The sequence below is a fragment of the Dermacentor andersoni genome, chromosome 2 (assembly GCF_023375885.2).
Source record: "Dermacentor andersoni chromosome 2, qqDerAnde1_hic_scaffold, whole genome shotgun sequence".
In the NCBI taxonomy this organism is placed as follows: Eukaryota; Metazoa; Arthropoda; class Arachnida; order Ixodida; family Ixodidae; genus Dermacentor; species Dermacentor andersoni.
Genome location: NC_092815.1, coordinates 83,730,404 through 83,752,251, shown reverse-complemented (window position 1 = coordinate 83,752,251; position 21,848 = coordinate 83,730,404). Strand labels below are relative to the sequence as shown.

The window sequence follows — 21,848 nt, the reverse complement described above, 5'->3', positions numbered from 1 at the left end:
GTGACTCACTGCGAATTGCGCAGCAGGAACAATTCCGCGAGTTATTCGTACGAGTCCGGCATCACAGTAAAGAACAAAAAAGTTGAAGCCATGGCCGTAAAATCGCGCTTGGTGGAACCTAATAGTCTTCGTTGGGGGAGCCTTACATCCTAGAAAGTGACAAGACTTTGCCCTCCAGCTACGAAGATGTGTAAAGAAGCAGATGCTTCATTTGAAAACCACTTTTCGAAAGAAGAAAAAAGGATAAGAGAAAAAAAAAAAGCAGTTGTATAAACAAATGCCTCCGGTTCGTCGACTGTCCCATATGATGTCATAGCTCGAAGCTGCCTTGTCTAGGTGGCCAGCTAATTGGGTAGTGTGTGCGTGAATGTTTATGTATGTCTCCGTGTGTGTGTCATAGCTTAACCTTTCCAATTAATTTGCTAACCATTGCCTTGCAAATGTGTACCGTGGTGGCTTTTAAGGCACGAGCACGCTTGTTGACGATTTCCCATCATCGACAATTTGCGTTGGTTGAAGGATTGAAGATTCTCGATCACAGGCACACGTCTGTGCCACCTCTTTATTTTCTCTCTCTACGCTTATTTTGAAGAAAACGCTCGCTGCAGCGTCGCATCGTACATCTTTCCACGAAACTCGATCACGCTTGTGTTCCTCTTCGCATGTGCTATGTTAGATCAATGTTACGCGAGTCATGTAAGTAGTGTATTCCCTCACAAATGTGCGTATGAGATGCTTTATGTGACCTAGCCGCGAAGAGAAGTTATAAACAGAATCGCTAACTTCGTTGGTGAATGTCTGGCTCTGAAATAACCAGAAGTTGCTAAAGAGTAATCACGCAGAGAGAAAGAGATAGAGAGAAGGTAGCTGAACTTACGTTAGCTAGCCGCACGTGCACAGCGCTGAGTTAGGCAACAGCTGCAGATCGTTGCAGGGAAGAAAAAAGAAAACTAATATAACAGAAACCACTAGGCGGCACGTGACTCGTGTAAACACTTTCGCCAGCATGGAGAGAATAGCCGCAGAGCGGGTTATTCTCTCCATGCAGGCGCTACTTATGTACGACGCATTTGCAGACGCAATGCAGACGCTATTTTTATGTACGACGCATTTGTGAATGTGTGTGATGAGGCGAACTCTCAGAAAGAGCAACGAGGTTAAGAGAGCACTGAGTCTGTTTATTTATTAAACACATTGTCGAATGTAAGAAAGGAGATGAATAATAGAGAGAGGTAGGGCTCAGTGACTCACGGCCAATGCATTGTATAGAAAAACATAAAAATAGGCCGTAACACGAATGTGAAGCGTGCATTCTTCGAAACAGAGACTCATTCCAGACATTAAAAGAAAATGTACTTCAAGGCTGCGCTGCTGTAAGCTCTGCTTGTGCACATGCGTGACGTAACAGTAACGCGTAAAAACCGGGTGGTGACATGTATCTACGCACGGTTTCTTTTACAGGCTAATCTACAAAGCCGTCACTGCCACTCAGGCCCCATCTGCGGTTTTCCTACAAGTATACTTGTAGGAAGATTGCAGATTGGGCCTGAATGGCAATACTTATTCCAACATTGCGAGGATTGGTCTGATTCTCTGGTCTGATCTCTGGTCTGGTCTGGCATGACAGTCTGGTCTGATTAGTTTGTCGTGCCATTACAATCATCCGCTGCAGCAAAGACTTCGTAAGAAGGGGTCATATTTGATTAGCTTTCACACTAACGCAATTTCAACGTAATTTCATTTAAACACCACCGTGTTCGCTCAGTGGTTCCGGCGTTCGGCTGCTGAGCTCAGGATGCCTTGTTCGATTGTTCGAGGACGGAATGCGAAAACGCCCGTGTGCGTAGATTTAGGTGAACGTTAAAGAAGCCCAGGTGGTTGAAAGTAACCCCTGTACGTGCGCCTCTCATTGCCCGCCTGCTGTTTTGCGGCGTTAAAAACAAACACCACCTTGAATTAGGATAACGATTCGCGCGATTTGGTCGACGGTCGCATCGGTGATTCGCACTGCATTCACGACCCATAACAACATTTATTTATATTTATTAAAGGCCTCACGAGCGTGCGTGCGTTGTCCAATGCAAAAGAAAGAATTTCTTTTTTCTTCTTTTGCTTAAAGACAACCGCAAGGAACGCGTCATTCGGACATGGCGATTACTAGTTCGCGTTATACGTGGCTGCTCTTTTAAATAACAGTCGCTGTTTCATAAAGCGGAAACATGTCGTGCGACGTGAAACAAAGAAGTGGCAACATTAGCCGTCGTAATTAAATTATGGGGTTTTAACGCGCCAAAACCACGTTACGATTATGAAGGACGCCCTAGTGGGGGGACTCCGGAGTAACTTTGGCCGCCTGGTTCTCTCTCTCTTTTTTTTTTTTTTTTTTTAACGTGCACCGGAATCTAAGTACACGGTTTTTTTTTTTTTTTTTTGCATTTCGCCCCCATCGATATGCGGCCGCCGAGGTCGAGATTCGATCCCGCGACCTCGTGCTGCCACGGCGGGTGCCGCAGTGGTTTTATGCCGTGTTATGCGACTAACGCGGCAGTTGCTTTCTATGCGGCTGCCCGGCACATTAGTAACGCCAAGTCGGCGCAGTAAGGTCAAACTTTCGGAATAGGCTTCGCCGCAAAAGCTGTTGACGCGCGACAGCGAGGACCACGTGGTCAACGCGGCGCCTAGGTGGCGCGCCGCTGGCGAACGACACCAGCACGCGCTCCCCGTCGCCGCAAAAATGCCGCGGCGTCGTCGCTCGGACGTTCGTCGCGCTATCGGCGTCTTCATTCGGTCGCGTTCTTGTCCGACCGCGTGCGCGTGTCATATTTCTGTGGACGACGAAGAATGGCCATTGTTCCAGCCGAAAAACCCGCGGTGAAGGGAGGCCGCGATGCGTGGGGCGGCAGGCGTTATGCGCTGGCAGCACGCATCGCCTGTCGTCCTCGTCTTCGAGGTGTTTTCGCTGAGGCGGCGCGGTCGGGCTTCTCTCGGCTGCTCGAGAGAGATGGGCTGCTCGAGAGCGTAGACGAGAGACTTGGACGCAGCTGGAAAGTCCCGCACTGTCATTTAAAAAGAAAAGAAAAAAGATCTGAATCAACGGTGCACTTGTGACTGATGTCGCGTGCTGTCTGTCACGAGAGCCTCACCTCACGGGCTCGTTTGGTTGCGGCGATTGCTGGGAATCACAGAAGACGGCGAAGCTCAGCTCAGCACCGAAAGGCGACGGTTGTTACTCATACTGGCTGTCTTTTTTGGCTTTTGCTTCTTTTACCTTGCTGTTGCGGTCTCGTTATGTTTGTAGAAGAGCCCTGTAGGTGCTTGCGAAATTATGGCTTATATGGTCGCGTACAACAGAAGTTCAATATCGCAGATGTCGCGGGGTATGGTATACGCCGAGCGAGATGTGGCTGCGTAATTGCGATACAAACATGATTTCAGCACGAATAATGGGTATTAGGTAAGTCAATAAACTAAATCTAAAAAGAAAAATTGGTTGCGGGGAAAATCGTAAATTGTAAGCGGTGTTACGGTGCACTGTGTGCGGCGATGAAGGAAACGGATGTGCAATCGCCTGAAACATGACGTGCCTAATCGTCACGCTCGTCCACCTGAAAATATTTGCCCGTAGGTTGTGTGCGACGGGATTATGCACCAGTGTAAATCCCCCTTTATCCTCCGTTCAACCCCTCTACGCCAGGGAGTGATTTCTCTCAGAATTCCTCTGTGTGTGTTGACTAGTGTGCTGACCCGACGTGACCTACGCTCTCCACCTCTACGCCAGTGAGTGGTTATTCTCCGAATTCCTGTGTGGATTGGCAGAGAGGGGGTTTTCTCCGTATTCGTCTGTGTGCGCTGACCAGGTGTGTGTGCGTGTGTTCGTGTGCGTGTGCGTGTGTGGCGGGGGAGGGGGATATAACGTATCGCTACGTGTTGATGGACTAGTTATAGATAGTTCGTGCTGCTTATAAGGTCGACAAGACGCGAAAACTAAACGAAAAAAGAATGACATGAAGGGAAAGAATGTTCTTCCGGCTCCGATCGTTTATTTTTTATTATACTTCTTAAGGTTTCGCGTCGTTTACACCGTAACAGATGTGGCAATGTCTTCACCTAGATTTATATGTGAAATTGAGGTATAATGAGATCTCCGGAACTGAAAGCACCTTCGCCTCCAAGAGGCGAGGGGTGGCCTTCTTTAACGACCGGCGCGTGTCGCGAACGCATCCTGCACAAACCGGGCAGAATGCACTACGGCTGTCTGCATGCCTTGTAATAACGGCGCCAGAACATGCCATTCTGTCTCCGCATCTTTGTGCGAATGGAAGAATGCCGGATGTGGCACCCAACGAGACCTGAGCGAATCGCTGAGGTCTCGCTGAACGGTGAGAAGTGGGTCAAGTAACGAGCGCGTTTGTGGGAAGAGTAGAGGGGGGAGGGGTTAGGGGGGAGGGTAGGCGCCGCAATACTAAGCACGTGTCCACGAACCGCTTTGACGGTCGCACGTGCATGCGCTTACACATTCCAGTACCGCGGGACAACCGCTTGTTCTCGTGAGAACATCCTCCTCGATATGGCCTAGTGAACGATGGCACCCACGAAGTGAGATACGAATGATAGGCAGGCACTCTCGAAGAGCGACAATCACCAAGGCATTGCGTGCGCAAATGACGAGTAAGCACTGCAATTTCTGGCAAATCGGTGTATATGCATCACATATGAACGTGACCACCGCGTCGTTATACGTCAATGGAAGCTCCAATCGCGGCATATTCTCGTTTCTAGACATGCCGACGCCGATTGGGTCGATGTCCTTATTGTAGCGTCCGTCGTCTTGCACGGACGCACCACTTCAGCAGTTGTAGTATACGAAATCGTGCGATATAGAGTCGGCCATTTCGGTAATCAGTGGAAATGAACATGGCCGGGGCTGGGAGCCGGAGGTGGGGGTGCCCTCCTCCATCCTGGTTACGGCCCTCTCACTGCCTGTTTGAAGAGTTTGCCGCATCGCCTCTTGGCAAAGTTTAGAGATGAATTTACACGAAGCTGCGTTTCCTGTTCTGCACTTTGCGCTGAATCTCGCTATTAGTATAGGCCACTTATAGAGCCATATAAAAAGGCAAGCCAGGAGCTGCGCGCTTGATACAGAAAGAGAAAAAAAAAAAAACTTGCACGACTCTTAAGCTTTGCCTTTAAGAGTGGAACGTGACAGCATTCAATGATCCCCGACTGCTTCTCACGGTTCCCGGCAACTGCAGCTTTTGTAACAAATTTTTAGCAGGAAACGCTGGCGGCGAACGCTATGCACGAAAGTGAGCTTTCTGGTAGAAACGCGGCCTCTTGCGTGGGCCGATCCCAGAGGTATACTCCACAGCCGCGTCAAAAAAAAAAAAAAAAAATAAAACATCGTTTTCAGGTATCTGTTATTGTTTCGCGCTTTGAATATTTAAGTCTGAGAAGATTTAACGTAAAAGATGCGCTGTCGGTGTTTCGTTTCATGACATCTGTTTGTGGGCTATCATTCTCAAAATTCCGAGGAATAACTTTGTCAAGAATGTAAGACAAGGTATGAGCAACTTTAGTGATAGAATGGCGTGGTAATATAACCCGCGTATACCGCATGTCATATAGATAGATATACGTGGCATATACATACACCTAATGTATACGGCAATACGGCATCACGGACAAGTCCGCCGATGCCGACACCGGATTTTCCGCAACACTGACCCCTCAACGCTATCGCGTTAAAATGCAGAGCCGGCGTACTTTAGGCGCGACGCTTATCACCGCGCAACGCACGAAAGGCGAGAGACCTCACACCAGCATCCATCGTATCTGCCTCGGCGTCAGCCGTTCATCCTGGCCCACTTTCTTTGCTCTTGTTCGTGCACGTGTAAGAAGTATCCGACCGTGCGAGTGGGCCCCACCGTTGAGAGCGCGGCATCAGCCCACTTAATTCGATGGGTGAGCGATTACCTGTACCTTGACAAAGATATCAGTCAGGTGTGCGTTGGAGGACATTAGCAGCCATTGACGACGCCTTATGCACGAGATCGCTACACGCGTATCGTCCGCATGAGGCATCAGACGGGTGAGGTGTGGGCAATGTGCGCTGACGACTGGAATAGAAAAGCGGGGGCGACGTTTCGAGGCAAGAGAATAAAGAGGCACGCCTCCCTGCTCGTGGAATTGCCGCAGGCTTTGGCCTTGTCGCAAAGGCTGTTATTTATTAATCAGCTCTTTTGAGGCTAGCGAAGGTGTGGTGAAGTAACTGTACATTGCGTATTCGCATGTGCGACACTTCTCTGTTTAGCCTTTTCTAATATATTCGCCCCCCCCCCCATTCTCATTACCCTCCCGTGCTTCTTGTGCGTGCGTAAGGGGGGAGGGAAGGAAGGAAGAGGAAGGAGTTGGTGGCTCTACTTTCGAATGTCTTCGCTTCATTTTTGAGGATGGCGTTGGTGCCCGCACTCTGGCTCGGGACAGCCGGCTCTTATAGGTATAATATTCACCTCGCGTGTTTGCAGTTAAAAAAGTTAAATACTGCACTTCGAAAAACTGCGGGGCTTGGAGTTGTCGCTTTGACAATTGCTAAGTTTGCTCGATGACATGTTATCAAAGGTGGCGACCCACACTGCCTCATTGACCCTGCAGAAAAGAAAGACTGGGCGTCGCGAATGCGGGAGGCCCTAATTTTCTAAATAAGTGCTTTCATAAAGCTAATTTTAATGTCACTGTTATTTATCAAAGCTTGCATGTTTTATGAGCTTGTATCAGAGCTTTTATCCGAGGCGGCATGTTGTCCCTTACATTGAACTAGGGATAACGTGACACAACTATAGTCCATTGACCCAAAAGCGAGACAAGGTGAATTAATTAATTAATTAATTAATTGAGTCCTTGATTACTTGATTGATTGATTGATATTAAGGCCCATATGCCGCAGCGGGGTTTCCAGGTCGATTTCGGCCATCTGGGTTTCTCTTACATGAGCCTAAATCTTGTAAATATACGACCCTGCTTGCTTCCCGTCTCGACCCGCAACTTTGTGTTCAGCAGAACACCTCAACCGCTAAACTACGGTGGTGGGTCAAGGAGGCGTGCTTGGACACGATCAAAGGCTGTCACGGCCCTTCACGACGATGCTGGCATCGAGACACAGTTTATGGGTGCCGCATAGGCGCTTTAATTTCTGCTAAACAGGTAGTTGCGACACTTTGCACTGCATGTATACAAGCCAGTAAAGCGTCGAATGTCCAACCTCTAAAGGTGTCCTAAAGCTACCTGCGACAGCCGGCCAGTGCGTATACCAATTAACAGGCAAGAAGGCAAAGGCCTCACTGGCGGATAACTAGCATTCGGGAGACGTACATCACCCGCGATTATCACGGCTTTCGTTGCAATTACGCGACATGCACACCGCCGGAATGTGCGGACTCTGTCATTACAGGGGCGCGTGTTAAAAGGAGCAACGCCTCCGTCCGGGCGTCGCCTATTTCGTACGGGCAGAGCCGCACGAGCGCGCGCGCTGCGCGCTATATGTGTGCGGTCCACACCTGTTCGTGCGTTAGCGCCCATGCAGGTAGCTCGTGTCAGCGTGCGAAGAAACGCGCCAGACAACGGTAGGGAGGGCTTCGCCGTCTTTCAGCTGCCGCGTTAAGAGCTGGGGTACGCACAGAAGGCTATCTATATATACGTGGTTCGCGAGGAGGCCCTCTATAGCGTTCGCATCCCCTTCGATTACATTTTAATGGTCCTGCGTGTGTTCTTGTGGGTAGGAACGTGACCGGTTTTCCAAACTCGTGCTTCAATCGCGCCGCTGCGTGGCTTTCACTTACCGCCACGGGAGAACTGGGCGCGCTACCACGCACGTATGCGCGCATGTCTTGCAGTCGCGGAGACGGGGTAGAAGGGAAAAAAACGAAAGCGATGAATGCCGGCCATCAAGCGATCTAGCTTTAATGGCGTCAGCTTCACGTGTTGCGCAGCACGACGCTCTTAATTCAAGGGAGCATTTTGCCTGCATCGTATTAAAATATCCCCGGCTGCTAAGTGGGGAGCGGATAGTTTCTGTGTGTGGAAGCATCGGCACGCTGTAGGCGTGTTGCCGTTAGGAGAAACACGTGGAACGCTATGTCGCTTTGGATCCACATCTAACCTATGTTTGCAAACTTTACTATGCTGAAATTCAGGAGTTTAGGGTGCAAAAGAATGAACGCATTGACTAAACGGGCATATGTTTCGCTCTCGGTGCTTTTGCTTCATTTAGAGCGATGCTCCCTTTGCTGCCTTCTATAACACAATGTACAAGATGGGGCAGAACTTGGGGCACTTTAGGGGAGGTCAACATATCAAGCACGCATTTCGATTTCGATCACGCGCCCTCAACATGTTTTTCATATCATAAAGCATTAGTCCGCTCGGATCTTGCTGTCACGCATGACCGACAGACGCAAATTCTGCACTTGAAATTCAAATGTTGTTCGAGATGCACGTTGAACACCCGGGCAGTTTATTGAAACATGTGGGCAAGCCGAGGCGTAGCATATTTTCTTTTTCTTTCCTTTTTACCCAGTAACCAAAATCTTAGTAAACACGCAGAATGTCATGTCTCTCCTTTCCCGAAGCGCCTGTCAGACGCATGCTTTCCCCAACAAACGAGACATGATTATTACTGCCTGGCCTGCTGCCCATCCGATGACGACCTAGTCCACTGATGGAAAGAGACAGCGCGCAAACCTTCCCTCAAGCAACGCCATACCAAGAAAAATAACAACAAACAGCAGCAACAACACCATTACACCCGTGTGGTGAAACGCGCGATCTTACCGAAACCGAACAATGGGTCCTCCGTCATCACGAAGGAACCCTGAAGGAGCCCGTCTGACATATCTTGGCTCGGAGGCACGAATTCTAGGTGAGGCGACGAGCGCAGACCATGCATAGGTAGCGTGCTCACGTGTAAATATGAGCATCTATGTGTGTATACCTATGAATTTAGTGAGTATTGTTTCTCACACCTCTTCTTAACAGCACGCGGTCACAGTAGCGTGGGGATCGCCCTTTCTTGGGGCAGGCCGCCGTGGCCCTGCCATAGCTCTGTTAATTATGCCACCTAATCGGCAGCACACATCTCGATGGCACAGGCACGAGCGAGCCGCATATGTATATATTTCTATTTGCCTTGTATTGTACGTATACGGGAACGCATATATTCTACATGGGTGACGAAGAACGGACTGCCATGACCGCAAGTACGTGGCGGTCTTAATAGTGGTCTCATTTTTCAATTACAGAGCCTTGAACGCGACGTATATACGTGCACGCGGTGCACGTATAATCGGTGCATTCACGCATGCCTATATATATATATATATATATATATATATATATATATATATATATATATATATATATATATATATATATATATACACCTGAGTGTGCGTATACGCACATGAACATACACAAGAGAGGAACACGTACGTCCTGTGGTCCCGCGACTTGCGTGGTTTAGTTCCTGTCACGCAGTCCGCAAGCTGCGCGAACTTACAGAGCGCGGGCGTGCGGGAAGTGGGGGGGGGGGGGGGGGGGAGGAACGGGGAGAGCCAGAAAGCAAAAGACAAGAGTGCGTATACCGAGGAGAAAGTGAAAGATGAATTGCTCCGCAATTTATGGACGCACGATTGTCTAATGGAAGGTAGGCGCCGTGAATTCATATTCATGAGAGCGGCAGCACACTGTTCTAGAAGGTACACACAAACGCCGACGTCGGTCTGCGCTGAGCAGCACAAATATTGGGGAAAGCGAATAAAGGCAGGGCGCGTAATTGAGCGCCGCCAGCGCATACACCGATCCCTAGCCTAGGCTCTGCGTGTCGGTGATCGACGTTCGCGTACACACAAACGGTAGCGAAGCGGGGCCAATTTGCTTATCGGCAAACGAGCGTATAGAGACGTCAGGAAAGCGCGACCGGTATATATGGCTCGGTGTTCTCACGCGCTTGCCAATGTGTATGTGGGCGACGTTGCAGATTGCTTGTATATTAAACGCCGGCGGGAGCACCGCGAAGAAAGTCGTATGTATATATAAGCCGACGTTGAGCTAATTTTTCACTTCGTAATTTTATTAACTCGTGCACGTGCTTCGAATTTGATTTTATCGGCGCGTGCGCGTGCTTTGAATGTGATCCGCGTGTGCGATCGCCTTTAAATTAAGAAGTGATGCAGGAGGGGACACGGTCGTTTTGTTTCCGTGACCTCCGCCGCATGCGAGCGCAGGACTCAAAGCCCCAACTTTGCAGTTGGCAGCCATATTTCTCGGCAGTTTGAACGATAAGAAGTCTCGCCGTGCGATGCATATCCATACGCGTAAGCGGTAAAAAAAGGCTCCAGGCACTAAAAGCCCCATTGTTCCAGTAGCACATCCATTATTTTTTCGCCTATAGCAAGCAGTAAACCATTAGTTTCTGCGCCTGCAGACAGCTGCGGACTACAGAAGGCAGTCTGCTGCTGAGTGGAAGGTCAAGCTGCAAAAGCACCACCGTCTACCAATATTTTCACCGCTCCTTTCAATTCCGCCTATACGCGCTATAGCACCTTTCTTCAACTTCGTCAATGACGGATGTATACTTGAAGCCCATCGTGTTGTTCCCAAGGACGTCGTGAAGCATTGAATATATCTGTCGAACGTGTGACCTAATTCAAGCCCGAAATGTTGCTTAGGGGCGTTCTGAAACCTCATATACGAAATCTAGTGGTTGTTGATGCGCATGCCGTTGGAAAGTCGACAGTATTCGTTTGGGACGTTGTAAAAACGTCAGCGTAGAACCTTAAAGTGTGTGATCTACTTCAGGTCCATTGTGTTCTGCTAGTAATTTGTAAGTTGTGGAGGAAGCAGCTCACTGCTAGCGTCGTGGAATCCTGCGTCCCTGAATTTTGATATTCCGATTGAGAATGTCGTGAGACTTCGAGTGAGTAACAACCGCACTGTTACATCGCTGAGGTCCATACTTGGGACCCTGTGTGACCTCGATCGTATGCAGCACTCGGATGTGTGACTCATGTTCTTTGTTTTTTTTTCCTTCGCAGTTGTTCGGCAACACAGTGCTGGCTGTGGTGACCTTCGACCGGGTCCCAAACTTGGGTTATGCCGCCGCCTTCTGGGGATGGGCTCTGGCGCTTATGCTGGGCGTGCTGGTTGCCGGCGGTGTTTCCGGTGAGCGTCGGGGCACTTTTCTTGCTTGCTATTCCGATACTCACACTCACTCGCAGATCTAGACGGCTGCGTGGCATTTGCAAAGGACGCTGTAAGCGGCATCCGGTGGATTAAGCAGGCATTTGTCACGCGATCCGCTAAATAACGAGAGCAAATGAGGAACCTTTATGCGGAACAAGGCCTAATGCCTCTTTGTTCCCGGTGCCAAGAAACACGATCGCCCTCGCAGTAACCCAACCTGAAAGCGCGCCATACCGCACCGAACAAAAGAGCAGTAAGTCTCGCGTCACAAGGCGGACGGTGTGTTCGCCAAGGTTAAGTACGTGCCGCTCGCTCTACGTCACTGAGGCACTTTGACAGCACCTACATCTTCTACACGCAAGCGTACCCTGCGTACAGCCCCTTGTTCTGAGGCGGCGTTCCTTATACGCCGTATGCATCTGTCAAAACTGCGTTGTTCCTACCGGCCTTGCTTGCTTCACGCTCTCATTAAAGCTGAACATACTAAGTAGAGCTAAGTATAGATGTTCGAAGCGCGATCAGGCTTTTCCCTCCTACAACTTTCTGCAGGTTGTACTGCACCTTTTTTCGTGTTAATAAGGCGCTGCAGGTACTCGGTTCTTCGTTGAGCAGAACACGCTCTGGCGCGGAGATATACGCAGCGCATGGGACACACGCATTCGCACGTCTATTACGCATTGAATGGCAGACAGCGCTAGCGCCACATTCCTTGGAAGCCTAGCGCACCGCTCCCGGAGTTCTGTAGAGTCACATATGGAAACGAACGTCGGCACGTACATTGACGCGTACGATATTAATGATACTGGCGAACTAAACCTGCAGATCGTCGTTTCGTTCCCTCCTACTGTTTCACTGTTCAACCTCAAGAACGTCATATGCCTCACAAAAACAGCTGCAGTCGATTAAACAGATCTTCTAGGCAGCGTTCTCTGCTTTGATGTTTCGCAGTGCACGTTTCAGAAATGCGGTATGCAAGAAGTGAAATACAATAAATGCATCCCGCCGGGGATGCGAGCGAAGCACAGAAATAGTGAAATATAAACCATATATCTCACTGCCTGACGCCAAGTTTGTTATACCTCTTCTCGCGGAGGAATGTTCGATCAACATCACTGACTGGCGCGCTTCCCCCCACAACAATGCCAATCGCCTTCCGGCAAGGTTGAGGTTCCTGCAACAATGGGGGAATCGGGCTCAGCTTTTTGGCCGTCGTGAAATGAAGGCCTGATATTGTGGCACGCGCTGTCGTGTATTCGCCATTAGCGGTTTATATACTCATCGCAGTCTACATCACGGCCGCTTGTGTTTATGACTTTGTTTACAAACTCATTGTGGCGCAACTTGCATTTGCCTTCTATATTGATATGTTCATGGGTGTATATATGACAGGGTGCTGCGGATTTCTGACCCTATGACGTGGTTGCTTCTTCTTTTTTCATTTTCTTACATATAGCTTTATATTGTTGTTTCTGCTATGGGAAAAGGAGTAGCCGTCACCATTCTAAGGTGACTAGGTCTCTTTCTTTTATTTTCATTTAAATAACAAAACAAAAATAAGAGAACGGCTCGCAAGAACGAATGACTTATTTTCACTTTTCTTCTTTCTTTCAACTCCAAAAACAAAGGTGTCAAAAAGCTATGTGCGCGGTGCCTATAGTTTCCATATCAACCAGAAATCTCACAGCAGTCCCTGTTGTATACTGGGTGTTCAAAATCAAGCTTTATGGTTTTCTCAAAGTGAGGAACTGGGGGGCGCGCGAAGACTATATCTGTGCCTATGGTCATGCAAGCTTCAGCTATACCTAGGCTACATTTTGTCTTACATATCTCTCGTCACTATCGTCGACATGGCTTAATTGCTTGTCGCCCGCCGGTTCTCACCACAAATGACCCTCTTTTTCAGATGATACGATAAAGTGCCTATCCAGTGGAAGCACTTCTGCTGGCTGCTGCGGGGGCTAGACTTAGTTACAGTGCAATCGCTCGTTCCATCAGGCACCATGCTGTGGGTGACGCACGGTTCGCTGTTCACGTTGTGTCTTAAGCTCTTCCGTTATATGCTATAGTGGTACGAAAAGACCTCACTTCATTTATTAGTATTTCAGCTTATCTTTCCATCACCATTTTACCGCAATTAACGAATGTATCTTAAGCCGGGCCATGACTATCGCACTGCCTACGTTGAAAATGATAAACAAGATTATCGGCATATATTTATTTAAATGCGACGTACATTAGGAAATCAAGTCCTCTTGCATCAGACGTTTATGATTTTACGTCCAAAGCATTGCCACTCAAAAAGTTATAGTTGAGTCGATGCAAACTGTAATTGGTCGCACTAAGCTTTCGTTACCGATAACGATAGGAGCACTCTGGTGGCCATAAAACTTGCTCCGCTTCTCAATGTTGTTTGAGAAGAGCGAGTTCACACCTGTCGTCTACCCCACAAGATGCGAGACACTGCACAAGTTAGAACAGCATTGTTCAGTTGAAGTATCAAGGAGCAAGTGCCTTTGCGTTTATTGCAAGAGAACACCTCGTTTCTTCTCCACTTTGGTTACGCCTTCCGGCTTGATCTTTCATAGTAGTAACAAGTGGTAGCAGTGTTAGTATGATTAGATTGCACGTTGGATGACCTCTTGTCCGTCTTACTCGTCCTCTTACTTGTCCGTCCAATATCCAGTTAAAGAATAGGATGTAACCAAAATGCCAACGAAATTACTGGCGACTTGCTAATGAATGGCTGCGTATATCACGGGTTGCACGCGACAAAAAGAATACGTTGCACGCACCCTTAAATCAATGACATTAATGAATTCTCACCTTCAATGTCTGCGTGCTGTGACTTTGTAGTGTGTTGTACCACTCTAGCTCATTCGTGTAACTAGCAGTGGTAGAACAAGACATGTCGCTACAGCTCCAACGATATTCCCCTTTAACCATACCTGCCAACTCTCCCAAATTTTTCGCGATGTTTGCGAAGTTAAACTGATTTTACGATGTTACGAATGTCGCGTCAAGATGAAAAAAAACACATAAATTATGGGGTTTTACGTGCCCAAACCACGATCGTATTATGAGGCACGCCGTAGTGGGGGACCATCTGGCGTTCTTTAACATGCGCCTAAATCTAAGTAGACGGATGTTCGCGCATTTCGCACCCTTCGAAATGTAGCCGCCGTCGCCGGGATTCGATCCCGCGACCTGGTGCTTAGCAGCCCAACGTCATAGCCACTAAGCAACCACGGCGGTTCGTCAAGGTTTACGAAAAATAGGTTCAGTGCGGAAAAACGATCTTAGATTTACCGGAGAAGGGGCGGTGCAAGGTGACAAAATAAAAATGCATAGAAGAAAGACATTTTGCTTGTAACTGGGTCACCCTTTTGCCGGCAGCACTATTCGCTATATGCTAGAGCGATACTTTCTTCGAGCATGTTTATTCAGAAGATTTATTGAATTAGACAAAACCAGCAACAACGAAGACGCTGGAAAAGTCGCTGTGATCTAAAAATGATGTCTTGTTTGTCAGTCTGAAGGGAACTAATCGTTAAATATTCATGCCAATTACTCGAATTAACCTCTCCCTCCTTCCTTACTCCTTGGCATGTGCGCAGAATTTTCACAAATTTTGTAGCTCACAAGTTGGCAGGTATGCCTTTGCATGCCACTGCTAATCACTTCTAGCCTCCGTTATCCTGTACTATGATGCTCATTGCGAGCTAAAACAAAAGGGGGATAGCGAAGACTAAAAACGGCGCAGCGCAGCTTTCTGATAGTAAAATGAATGTAAAAGTTTCACGTGGGATATCGGCACAAATTGCAGCGCGAACTAAAAGTAACTGATCAGAATGTTAGTAACCGTTACGCGTAATTACATAGAAGTGGGACGTGTAATCGCTCCGTATGGTCGGTTTCTAAGCACTGAGTAAGTAGTCCTAAGTGCGCGTTTAGGAGTCTGAATTGAACCACCGTTACAAATGCAGCTACACCGGCAAAGGGAAAAAGGCATCCGAGTACTTTCAGATTTGCTCTCGTCTAAATTAATGTTTGTATAGTACGCAGTCTTTTCAACACTCACCTCAACGACAAAATGTAATGAAGCGTATTTGGCGAGTATCGGCTATAGCGAAATTCTGAAAGATCCTTTTCGAGGCGCTTCGATGGCCTTTACTATTGAGGGTTCACATGCGGCTGTGGCCCTAAGTTTGGCCCTAAGAAAGTCTTACGACCACTAGCCCAACGACACAAATGACAAAAATCGCGTGCGTTCATTCTCGCAGGAGCCCACCTGAACCCGGCCATCACGGTGGCCGTGACCACGGTAGGCAAGTTCCCGTGGCGCAAGATCGTTCCTTACATGGTAGCACAGTACCTGGGTGCATTCCTCGCCTCCGTTATACTGTTCCTCACGTATCGCGGTGAGTACTTCACAAATTTGTGTGAGTGAGTGAGTGAGTGAGTGAGTGAGTGAGTGAGTGAGTGAGTGAGTGAGTGAGTGAGTGAGTGAGTGAGTGAGTGAGTGAGTGAGTGAGTGAGTGAGTGTCATCTACCTGCATTTAGCAACATTTTGTGCAAAGCCGAAATTGGAGATAGAAAACAACGAAGTCAGGCATACGATTTTCTGGGTACCGGGACACGCTGGAATAGAAGGGAACCTAAGGGCGGACAAGGCAGCTCGAGAGCACACAAACCGAGCGGCCACAAGCACCGGCCCTGAGGAATCCATACCAGTCGACCCAAGCTACTCTGACATTCTGAATTACTATAAGGGGGTCCGAATCAAATACCCTCCACCCCACAACAGCCTAAATCAGCATGAAGCAACATCTTGGAGGAGGCTGCAAACAGGAACATACCCAAATCTAAACACACTAAGCAAGGTGTTTCCCACCCAGTATAGAGACATTTGCCCCTGGTGCGGCGCCAAGCCCACCTTATATCACATTACATGGGAATGCGTTCACAATCAACAATTCCTTCAATAAAAGACCCGATTGCGGAGCAGTGGGAGAAGGTGCTCTCCAGCAGCGACCCGAAAGTCCAGTATGGACTAGTAAGGCACGCTCACCGAGTAGCCACCCTTAGTGGTGCCCTGGAATAGGGGCATCGACCCTGCGCAGATGGGGAAGACCGTGAAGACGGCCGACCACCTCTGCCACCGCTAATTTCTAACCAATTAGAACAAATAAAGTTTTTCCTCCTCCCCCTCCTATGAAGTGTAGTTTTAACGCGTACTGAGTTTCCTGCACCTCAGGCTCCATCCGCCCTACGAAAACACGAACACCTGTGAGACACATATTCAGAATTTGTCTCACCTCGCTCTTTCCAGCTTTTCCCTTCTTCGCAACAATGCCTCTCATCGCCCACCCAAGCAGGTGCGGTGGCTGAAAGGACTCGGGTCCTACGACATCCGGGCTGAACGTGCTGTGAGGGCGTATGTGGGCTCCTCAAAGCACTGGGCACCTTTAGTCCTTGTCCCACCTCTCTTGGCTAACCGCTACCCGTCTAAAGGCAGCTGGCCGAGACCGCATATATAGAACGAAAAATTGGACCGCGGGGGACAGCGCTACCACATGTCGTCTTATTTGTACTCCCGCGTGCGTCACGTTCTTCGCCCGCATTCGGCTTGTAGCGTTTACGTCCCTACCCTTCTCACGAATCAACCGTAGCAACAGTTTCTTTTTCCTCAGTAGGTGTTGACTGATCATAGTCCTGATGACGCCTTGTGGAAACATTAACTTCTACACGTGAACACAAGTGACAAGAACAACTGATTGGCATACGTTCATGCGCTAACAGGTGATAAAATCGATGCGAATCGGATGACGAGAGCCTTCACTCTTTCATTTAGACACCCTAATGTACAGCATGGCAGCATGTTCGAATATTAAAACAGTAAAGTAAAGGCACTTCTTTGACTTCGTACCTAACTTTCACAACACTTCGTAAAGTATCTAAGGAAGACCAGTACACTGTCAGCGGCCCTTCTCATTTGTCGCTGGTTAAGTTGCAGTTTAACAGATTCTTAGGATGAAAGAAATGCCCTACCAATGTCCAACATTATGTTTACTGTTTAATTGGCGACTCTTTCTGGCCCTAAACGAAGCTGATTGACTGCTTTATATCTAATGGATTCAAAATGGCAACATGTAGAGTAGGGTAGAAATAGACTGACAAAACCCTCCCAGTCTTCTAGTGTGTACGAGAACGTACTGCTTCGCAATCGTGCCTTTAAAATGTATGATATAGAAACTCTGCTCTAACTTATCAACGGGCCTCAGCCTGTTGCCAACATTTCGGCAAAAGGGGAATTGTCTTCAACAGTTTATGCCCTGACGAAGACTAGTCACCATGGCTACAGGCTGTGGCCTTCCTTGATAGCCCTATAATGTTTACCATTTCAAGTATCTATCCCCCTAGGAACAGCAGAACGAGGAACGCAACGCACTAGCGATAAAGAGAAGAGAGAAAGAAAGAACACGTATAAATACTACAGATCGTTTGACCAATCGCAAGACCAATCGTTTGATGAAAGAGGACCAGTCGTTGCACTCTCTTATATATGGCGATTTTTTCCTATATTGATGAGGCCCTTAGTGTGATATTTTGTGTTCTGACAGGCGGTCGAGTCTTCAGGAAGTTTGAGGGCAGTGGTGAACGAATGTCTTTGCCCCCTGAACCACGGACAGCAAATCAGAATGGGGTCGACGTCTTCTTCTTCTTAATCATATGTTGGTGCCAAATTTATAAAGCTGATGACTTCTCAAAAAAATTTTTTTCGTAATTGGTAAGGACGACCACCAACTGGTGGGCCACCGTAGCCAGCGATGCAGTCGCTGTAGTCAGAGTACAATAGTGTTCTCTTTCGTTCTAAACGATTTGCTGTAAAGAGGCTGGTATACTACGTTACTACTACTACGTTATATTACTCATTGGAAGCAAGACAATACGCTTCATCGTAACCTAGGCCGCAGACTGGCGCTTTTGGCTCAGGATTGTGGTTGTCTACGAAAATTTCGCCCAGCCCATATTGAAGGTTTGAAGTACATGGTTAAGGTGAAACGTTCTATGGTCTCGGGGAGTGAGTCTTTCAAGAAGACGGGATGCAGGGTTCGATAAATTACACTGTGCTCGCATACGCGATGTGGACTGAGCCAGACGTGCACGGCGACCGAAGCTCGGTGTTCATTCACGGACGCGACGCGCACCATTCGCAGGCGCACTGGACCATTACGACGGCGGAGTGCGGGCGGTGACCGGTGAAAACGCTACGGCGGGAATCTTCGCCTCCTATCCTCAGGAATTCGTCAGCACTGGTAACGGCCTGGTCGACCAGGTAAGAAACGACCCTGGCGACACTGTGTGCTCGATATTGACGCGCTTTGAACGAAAAAAAAAAAGAAGAGGAAAAAACAGCGATAGCCTGAATGATTTTACTGAAGCGTTCAGTGCACATAGGTTGCACGAAACAGGTTTCTGATTAGCATCGGTTCGCAACAGGGTTTTGAAGCTCTAACCAAGTTTCAGAGAACCTCTACCTAAAAGCCAAAACTATATGGCTTCACTCCACCCCGTCTGTTAGCAGCCGTCAGGCAGCACAGAAAATTCTGTTCTTGTAATCGTGTCGGAAATCGAACCTTCGTCCTGAATATCCGGGTACCGGCACCATAGCGTCTACCTTGTACATACTGGCTCCAGCACATTATTCTCAGACCCAACAAAATCCTGGGGACAAAACATGAAAGTCAGTTCTTTTTGTTTTCGACTGGTCTCTTACGATTCTGAAAAATAACTTGTTTGATCGGATGGCACGGGTCGCGTCAGCACCTCCGTGTATGTGGGCAAAGAGATCGTCTGTCCAGTTTGTTCACATAAAGGCTGCGTGATTTGGTGGCATTTGAAATATACTGCACATTCATTTTTCGTCATCGGTGAAAATGTAGTGGAATGTTTAAAAGAAAAAGAAATTCAATCAAGTGTCGACGATGGAAAAGAGAACGTCGGCGTACGCCATGGTTAAAATGCTTCTATTATTAAATGTTGATTACACCTTTACTCTGTCTCTGTCTGTTTTTTTAAGCACATTATTCACTCATTTTGTATCTTATTGATAGCGTATTGCACGCGCAATTACGTCGGCCTTGTCCTTTTTAGTGTCAAAACTTGGTTGATCCTTTCTTTTTTTTTTAACCAGGCCAGCTGGGCTGATCCCGAGAAGTCTATGGTGTAATGTGGCTAATTTTCGACTATATTGGCGCTAGTTACACCTACATCATTAACTTTACTTTCTCTGCGACCAATTATCGTTTCTTTTGAGCCATCGGTGAGGCCGCTTTTCAGAAACCATTGCCTACCGCAAGCCCTTGAGTCCAAACGAGCACGCTCCATTCCCCAGAAGCGTGCCACACGGCAGCTTCAACGTGTATCGATCTAGAGTGGTTCATCCTCTACATGGGCATAGCGCAACTTAGTTAATTTTGGACAATATTGGCGCGATAATTACGTCTAAACAATTTATTTTACCTACTCTGCCAATAATCCTCGTCTTTTGCCTCGTTGAGACCTACATTTTTATTCCGTTCGCGATTCAATGCTAGACTCGTGGTGGCACGAAAAGGCTGTTTTTTTTTTCTGGAAGTGGTTGCAAGATGCCCACTTATAGCAAACCCGCGTGAAGTCAGCAAAGCGGACGTTGTTTTCAAAAGTACCATTTTTCCTCTAAAACTGATGGCAACAAAAATGATTAGCGCTCGAAATATAGTGCCGGCTGCATCTGTCATTATGTTACACAATAATTTTTTTCATATTATTTCTGGTTTAGTTTTGAAAATCACGAAAGCCTTTGTTTTGGTCTGATGAGGTTCTAAAGAGCTAATGCGTGTGAAGCACAAGACGCATTGCAGCAGCGCAGGAAGTAGCGAGATGACGCAGAGGATGTGCTATAGGAAAGGCTTAGACAACGCTAGGGTTGAACATCAACGAAGACGACAACAATAACAACGACAATGACACAGTAACAACTACTGGGAAGCAGCCACGTTGAGCGCACTTCCATTTCGATGTGCCGTCGAAGCTTTGATTTCACTGTGCACACTGTAAACGGAAATGAGCCGAAAAAGGCATTTTAAGGGATGTGACCTCCCTTGAGACTACGTGCCTGAAAACCGTGCTCCCTTAGAGTGGTGTAGAAATGCTCAGCGTCCTCCATTTCTCTCCCTCGCAAAATGCGGATGAAAGAAGGAGACAGAACCTCAATTCTACATCCTTTTTAAGAGGGAGTTTAGAAGATACAGGCCTCCCTTTAGCGTAAACGGAGTTCTGTTTCTTATTTTATGCGTTATTTTCTTTTCTTTTACACATCTGTGAGAAGGAAACGAGAAAGGAGAGATATATTGTCCAAGTGGTTCTTCTTCTCTTTTTTTTCTTTCTGCAAATTTATACATTTCCGGAGTGCAAGCCAACTTATTTAGGGCGATATAATAGACGCTTTGTTCGTCTCGTCGACCACAATGTCCTGTCGCGCTGCCAGAACCCCCGGTCGGCATCTGACGAGCTGTCTTCGGAAGCAAGACCATGCAAAATTTCGACGGCTTAGGCCGCAGAATGTCCTCGCTTCTGTTCGTCTTCCCATCAACTAAAAGTGAAACTGAAGGCAAAGCTCGCAAAGCGCCACTGTCGTCGGCGCCGGTGACGGCACCTGTTTTGCTCATCGTAGTTCTGCGTGTGTGTCTATATGCGTGCTTACGAGGTAATTTTGGCGGCCGTCGGAGAGTGTTTCGTGTAGTGTGGAACCTCACAAGAAAGCTACCTGCCCCACTGCGCAGCACGGCGGTGATCGGCCACCGCGTAGTCATCGCTTTGACGTGATCTGTGTACTACAATACACTTTCGTGGTTCGCGCGGCCGTGCTCGGGTATTCCCTCCTGCGCCACGATATGACAGCGGCTAGTGAAACCTCACCCACAGTCCTCACAAAATCGGACCGCGTACGGTGTCGACTGCTTTTGGAAACGGCGCCTTTCGGATTACCGCTTGCCCAGTTGCCTCATATTTGACGCGGCCTTTTCAAGCTGCGGTGGTGAGTACGGCGCGGAAGCATTGCGCTACGGGCATAATGCTCACACCTTTTATGTCGCGGTGTTGAGACTTACCGGTCCTCTCAATAAAACTCAAGAAGCCAGTGCCGCACAAAAAAGAGACGTTTCAACTTTTTTCTTTCTCTTTTTCAATTTAATTGTCGTGTTTTACGTGTGAGAACCATGATCTGTTCCTGTGACCTCGTGCTTAATACTAAGCACAACTCCAAGGACGCTTATAGCAACCACGGCGGGTCAAAGAGTATTGGAGTTTCGTCATCAGGTGTGTTTGATAACCACTTCGCCTTAAGTGTCGATATAGGTTGTGACAGCACACTTGAAAAACACAACAGGAAATTTTAGTCTGTCGTTCTGTTGTCCGTAGTGTGACGCCCTGTAGTTCTTGATCAATATTCAATTAAAAATTGACAGAGACCTCTTTAAGGCTATGTAAATTTGTTTGTAGAAAAAAGAAAAAAAATAAAGGAAAAAAAAATCTCCCCGTAGGGGATTCGAACTCCGGACTGAGGCATCCCG

General features: G+C 47.8%; 1 protein-coding gene across 7 annotated transcripts in view; it reads left to right on the top strand.

Moving 5' to 3' along the window:
• Positions 1-21,848, top strand: part of LOC126541746 (aquaporin-7-like) — a 155,411-nt gene that overhangs the window by 77,268 nt on the left and 56,295 nt on the right. For 6 of the 7 annotated variants that reach the window (XM_050188667.3, XM_050188663.3, XM_050188664.3 and 3 more), the window contains exons 2-4: positions 11,088-11,214; positions 15,516-15,653; positions 18,453-18,571. In XM_050188667.3, coding sequence (XP_050044624.1) covers positions 11,088-11,214; positions 15,516-15,653; positions 18,453-18,571 — 384 coding nt within the window. Of the gene's footprint in view, positions 1-9,997; positions 10,076-11,087; positions 11,215-15,515; positions 15,654-18,452; positions 18,572-21,848 lie in introns of those variants that run through there. The other variant, XM_055076886.1, reaches the window with a different exon arrangement.